The 5,589-nt window shown below is 47.7% G+C and overlaps 1 protein-coding gene across 1 annotated transcript; it reads left to right on the plus strand.

Annotated features, from left to right (window-relative positions):
• Positions 1-49: 49 nt before the first annotated feature.
• Positions 50-5,550, plus strand: LOC114034948 (syncytin-2-like). The gene is made up of 2 exons (XM_027850774.1): positions 50-197; positions 4,406-5,550. The coding sequence occupies exon 2, from the start codon at positions 4,699-4,701 to the stop codon at positions 5,428-5,430; it is 732 nt and encodes a 243-aa protein (XP_027706575.1). The 5' UTR covers positions 50-197; positions 4,406-4,698; the 3' UTR covers positions 5,431-5,550.
• Positions 5,551-5,589: the final 39 nt, after the last annotated feature.

Here is a 5,589-nt window from a genome sequence, read left to right on the forward strand (position 1 = left end):
CCCTCCTTCTTTTACAGGTCCGGACCTCCGTTGATGTCCCGCGGGACAGGACATTTGGCGCCCAACGTGGGGCCCGAGACCCCCTTAAAAGGAGTAAAGGTTTTTGGTGTGTGCTCCTGTGGAAAAAACGACTGCAGTCACGATACATGAGAATTGGTCGCCGCGGATTTGCCTGATCTGCGGAATAGAGACCTGAGGTAAGGAGACACTCTCAAAATGGGGCAGGATGCTAGTAGTCATAAAAAATTTGTAGAAGGGCTTAAGGCCTCATTAAAGACACGGGGAGTAAAGGTTAAGAAAAAGGATCTTATACAATTTTTTGTTTTTTTTAAAAAAGGACGTTTGTCCTTGGTTCCCCCAGGAAGGAACTATAGATGAGAAAAGATGGAAACGGGTGGGAGATTGTCTTAATGATTATTTTAGAACTTTTGGGCCCCAGAAGGTCCCTGTTACTGCGTTCAATTACTGGAATTGTATTTACGATATTTTGAAAATACGTCCTTTTGAGACGGAGGTTTGTAAGATTGTCAGTGAAAAAGACGGAGGCCCCCCGGAGCCTCCTTGTCCATTACCAGCCCCACCCGCAACAGAGGATGAGTCTAGCAAGGATTGTGATTCTGTGTCCATCGACATGCCCTTAGATGATTTCTCCTCCCAAAGTAGGAGAGTTGAGCGCATTTATCCTGTTTTACAAGAGGCTTTGGTCAAGAGGTCAAATGATACCTTAGATCCTACTGATGCAGCTGACCTTGAGCAGGAGGCTGCTTCTTATAATGACCCCTGTAATTTCAGTGCTGCTCCTGCATGTCTTCCTACTATACAGCACTCTGCTTCCGCGCCCGCTGCTCCTGCTTCTCCACTCCCAACCCCTCATCTTCCTGCTTCTCTGCCCCCTTCTGCTCCCCCTTCTTATCATACTCTTCCCCCTTTTCCGCCTGTTGACACTCCCTTGACCTCGCTCCCCTCTCAGATTCAGTCCCTCCCACAGACGTTGATGTTTAAGAAAGAGAAAGCACAGCTGCTTAAGGAACTACGGCTCCTTGATTTGGAACTCGCTGATTGCATCCCTGGCCCGGCTGTTGCTCTCACTGCCCCTACAGTAACCTCCAAACCCAAATCCGAAACCCCTATTTTGGCCCCCCTCCCCCACACTTAACCGAGGGAGGGAGGACCTGGGCCCCTTTAAAATGGAAGAAGTTTAAGGAGTTAAAAGAGGCACTAAATACAGCATTTGCAGCTGTTTCCCAATGTGCCCTACGGGCTTTTTGTAAGATTCAGGCTTTGGGGAAACAAAGGCCCTCCCTGACCAAGATTAAAAAAGGTCCTGATAAACCCTTCCAGATTTCGTGGCCGCCTACAGGCAGCCGAAGTGCTGAAAACAAAAGAGACTAAATTGTACTATCTATACGGAAAAGCCAGTCAGTTTAAGGCACAATGCCGCCAGAAACCTGGTGGAGCCTGCTCTAAGGCAATTTGTTACAATTGTAACAAATCAGGCCATTATGCTAAAGAATGCTGCAAGCCAGTCAGGAGGCGGGGCAAGGAGGGCCCCTCAATAAGCTTACCAGATGGAAGCTCCACCCCCTCGGAATGCGCCCTCGGGGCTGCATCAGGAAAATCTCCGATTTTTACCCGGTGGTTCGGACTTCCCCTTTACAGCAAGAGAATTTTCCAAATCGACCCCGGTGGTTGCTGGTTTGAGATACAATTTATGGGGAAGGGATATTTTGAAGGCTTGTGGTGTATCTGTTTATATACCACCCCCGCAGGATTTTTAATTGGGGCCGTTGGGCAACAGCAAAATTTTTCTTGTATCAGACCCACTCCTCTAACAAGGAGATCTAATAACCCAGTCTGGGTACCCCAATGGCCCCTCCCTGCAGAGAAAGCCCAGGCTTTACGCGATATAGTGCAGCACCAGTTACAGGTGGGGCACATTGAGCCCACGTCCAGCCCCTGGAACAGCCCAGTGTTTGTAATAAAAAAGAAATCAGGGAAATTTCGAATGTTAATAGATCTCAGGGCAGTTAACACCACCCTAGAGCCCATGGGAACCCTACAGCCTGGCCTTCCCTCCCCTAATTTAGTGCCATCTGGATGGCCTGTGACAGTCATAGACATCCAAGATTGTTTTTTCTCTATCCCATTATCCCCAGAAGATAGAAAGATTTGCCTTTACCATACCCACTACCAATAATGCAGGACCAGATTTAAGATATCAGTGGAAGGTCCTGCCCCAAGGAATGTGCTGCAGTCCCACCTTATGTCAGGCTTATGTGGGGAGAGTGCTGGACCCTATCAGGGACAAATGGCCTAAAGCCACAATACTTCACTATATGGACGATATTTTATTAGCCACCAGCAGTGATAAAACATCAGCAAGATTAGTAAAAGAAACTGTCTCTGCACTTGCTCATTATGGTTTGGTGGTGGCCCCGACAAAGTCCAACAAAATTACCCACTCATATACCTAGGCCTTCGTATGGAGGCTGTCTCTATTAGCAATCAAATTCCTGAACTAGGGCTTGATAAGATAACCACCTTGAATCACTTCCAAAAGTTAGTGGGACAGATCCAATGGCTCAGGGCCCGCACACCCATTCCTCCCGCTGTAATGCAGCCTTTATATGATATCTTAAAAGGAAATTCAGATTTAAACTCCCCTCAGGCATGGACTCCTGCTGCTAAGGCAGCAGTGTCCCAAATATTCTCACTTGCTGCCCAGGCCCAGACCGCCGGATGGGACCCCAAAGGTAGAATAGAGGTCTCCTTGGTCAATCAACAGAGTCCTTTTTGTGTTATACACCAAGGTCCCAAATTATTAGAATTTGTATATGCAAAGAAGGCTCACAAGGTACTGTCAAATTATTATGAGATGTTAGGGGAACTAGCCTTAGCTGCAGTACAAAGGGCTGTCCACTTGTCTGGACAACGACCTTTACTTTACTCGAATTTTGAACCTGGACAGCGAGAAGCCATTATGCAAACCTATTGGTCTTGGGCACATTGCTCCCAATGGGCTGAGATAAGTCCTCATTCCTCCTGTCTGCTTCTCCCCTATGCTAGAGCAAATAACCTTAGCACCACCCCAACGAAAGGTTATGGGAGAACCTGTTCAAGGCTCAAATGTTTTCACTGATGCTACCAAAAAGCTATAAGGCCTCTATTTATCATGAGGCCTCCAAGGAAATAACAGTATTAGAAACCCCCTATGACTCTACCCAGAAAAATGAGCTCTTTGCCATCCTCCAGGCTTGCTGTAAATATCCTGAGCCTATAAACATAATCTCTGATAGTCTATATGCAGTAAAGGTTCTTAAATGCATAGAGGACGCTGTCCTCCAACCTCATAAGTCTACCATATCCTCTCTCCTGAGGGAATTGCAGCAAATTTTGTTGCAGCGAAAAAACCCCCTTTACATTCTCCATGTTTATTCTCATCAGTCCACCTCAGGAGGCATTTTTGAGGGCAATGATGTAGCAGATCATGCTTTACAGTGCTCCCTACTGCCAGGCCTCACCCCTCCTGAACAAGCCCATGATTTTTTACACCTACCAGCGAGCTCCCTGAGACGCCTGTATGGTTTAACTCGTGAACAGGCTCGACAAATTGTGAGGCGATGTGTGCGCTGTGTTCCTTTTCTGCCCCCTCCACCCAGTAAGGGGATTAACCCACGAGGTCTTTTTCCTAACGCCCTATGGCAAATGGATGTGACTCATGTTTCTGATTTTGGTCATTTAAAATATATGCATGTCTCCATCGATACAGCGGCTTTCTCTCTGCCACATTGCAGAGCGGTGAGGCCTGCCGCCACGTGATAGCTCATGTCCTCTCTTGCCTCACTGTTATGGGCAAGCCCAAGTCTATTAAAACTGATAATTGCCCTGGTTATGCTGGCACAGCTTTTCGCTCCTTCTGTGCCACCCTTGGTATCTCTCATGTCACAGGCATTCCTTATAATCCTCAAGGGCAAGGTATTGTGGAACGGGCCCATCAAACCTTAAAAAACACTATTACCAAACTTTGAAGAGGGGCATTCTACCTGGTCAAAGGATCCCCTCGGAACCTGGTCAGCCATGCTCTTTTCATATTAAATTTTCTTCAATTGGATGATACTGGCAAATCAGCGGCTGATAGGTTTTGGCACCCCGAATCCCAGCACAATTATGCCAAAGTACTGTGGAAAGATCCCCTTACTAACCAGTGGCAGGGTCCCGACCCTGTTCTTATTTGGGGTCGGGGTTCGGTCTGTATATATATTAAAGAAAAACAATCTGCTCGCTGGCTTCCTGAGAGGCTTGTAAAGCAAGTTGATTCCTGTAAAATGGCTTCTCCGCCTCCAGTTAACCTTCCTTCCAGGGAGGACAAACCTCTCTGAGAAATATTTCTTTTCTTTATCTACAGGAAATGCTTGGAAAACGATCACCCCTACGCTGGTACCTCCTGGCTGTCCTGAGGGTCTGCCTTGCTGGTTTTGACGCCCCGGCCAGCAACGAGCTCCTCGCCTCCCTTTTAGGATTCAACCGATCCCTTTGAATCAGTCACTCTTTGTAGCCCCCTGCTTTGAGGGTACCACTCCCAATGCCTCTGTCTCCATTGATGTGGGTTTTCTCCCTCATGTGAATTGTTCCTCTGTCCTTCGTACTAGCAGTTTCCTGTGTCCCCCTCTAGGCCATGTTTTTCTCTGCGGAGGGAATATGGCGCTCCCAGCGTTGCCCGTAAATTGGACTGGTTATTGCTCCATTGCCTCCGTTCCACCTGAGATGGATATTGTTCCGGGGGACGAGCCTGTTCCGGTTCCCAGCCTCGACTTTATGGCTGGAAGACATAAAAGGGCCGTATTTGCTATTCCCTTGCTTGTTGGCTTGGGCATTACGGGCGCCCTTGCGACAGGGTCTGGGGGCTTGGGAGTCGCCATACACTCCTATAATAAACTCTCTGCACAGCTCATTGATGATATCCAAACCTTATCAGGAACTATTAGTGATCTCCAGGACCAGATCGACTCTCTAGCTGAGGTGGTCTTGCAGAACAGAAGGGGATTGGATCTCTTGACAGCCGAACAAGGGGGTATATGCTTGGCCTTACAGGAAAAATGTTGCTTCTATGCTAATAAGTCCTGTGTAGTCCGGGACAAGATAAAGAAATTACAGGATGATCTGGTCAAGCGTCGGAGAGAACTGTTTGAAAATCCTTTTTTAAGTAATCTTCATGGCTTTCTTCCTTATATTTTACCTCTTGTAGGGCCTATATTTGTGTTTTTATTAGCTCTAACCTTCGGTCCTCGGGTGTTCCGGAAGATCACCTCCTATGTCAAACAACAGCTGGACAAGGCCTTGTCCAAACCTATTCAGGTCCATTATTGTCGGCTGGATACTGGCGACCCTGATCTTTATACCGACATTGGCCGGTCCCAAGGATTAGTCTGAGCGCTGGTTTGGTTAGCCAATGACGGGTAAGATCCCCCTGAGGGGAGTCTGACCTAAGCCAGGGGCGTTGCCTTGCATATTGCCCCCATGACAGGCAACAGTCTCCCACTCCTCGGGACAACCTAAGACAGGCACAAACCCCTCTGCTAAACCTTCCCT

This window comes from Vombatus ursinus, unplaced genomic scaffold (genome assembly GCF_900497805.2).
Source record: "Vombatus ursinus unplaced genomic scaffold, bare-nosed wombat genome assembly UNPS02009146.1, whole genome shotgun sequence".
In the NCBI taxonomy this organism is placed as follows: domain Eukaryota; kingdom Metazoa; phylum Chordata; class Mammalia; order Diprotodontia; family Vombatidae; genus Vombatus; species Vombatus ursinus.

Coding starts and splice junctions, on each gene's coding strand:
- LOC114034948 (XM_027850774.1), top strand. CDS start 4,699: ATGGCGCTCCCAGCGTTGCCCGTAAATTGGACTGGTTATTGCTCCATT.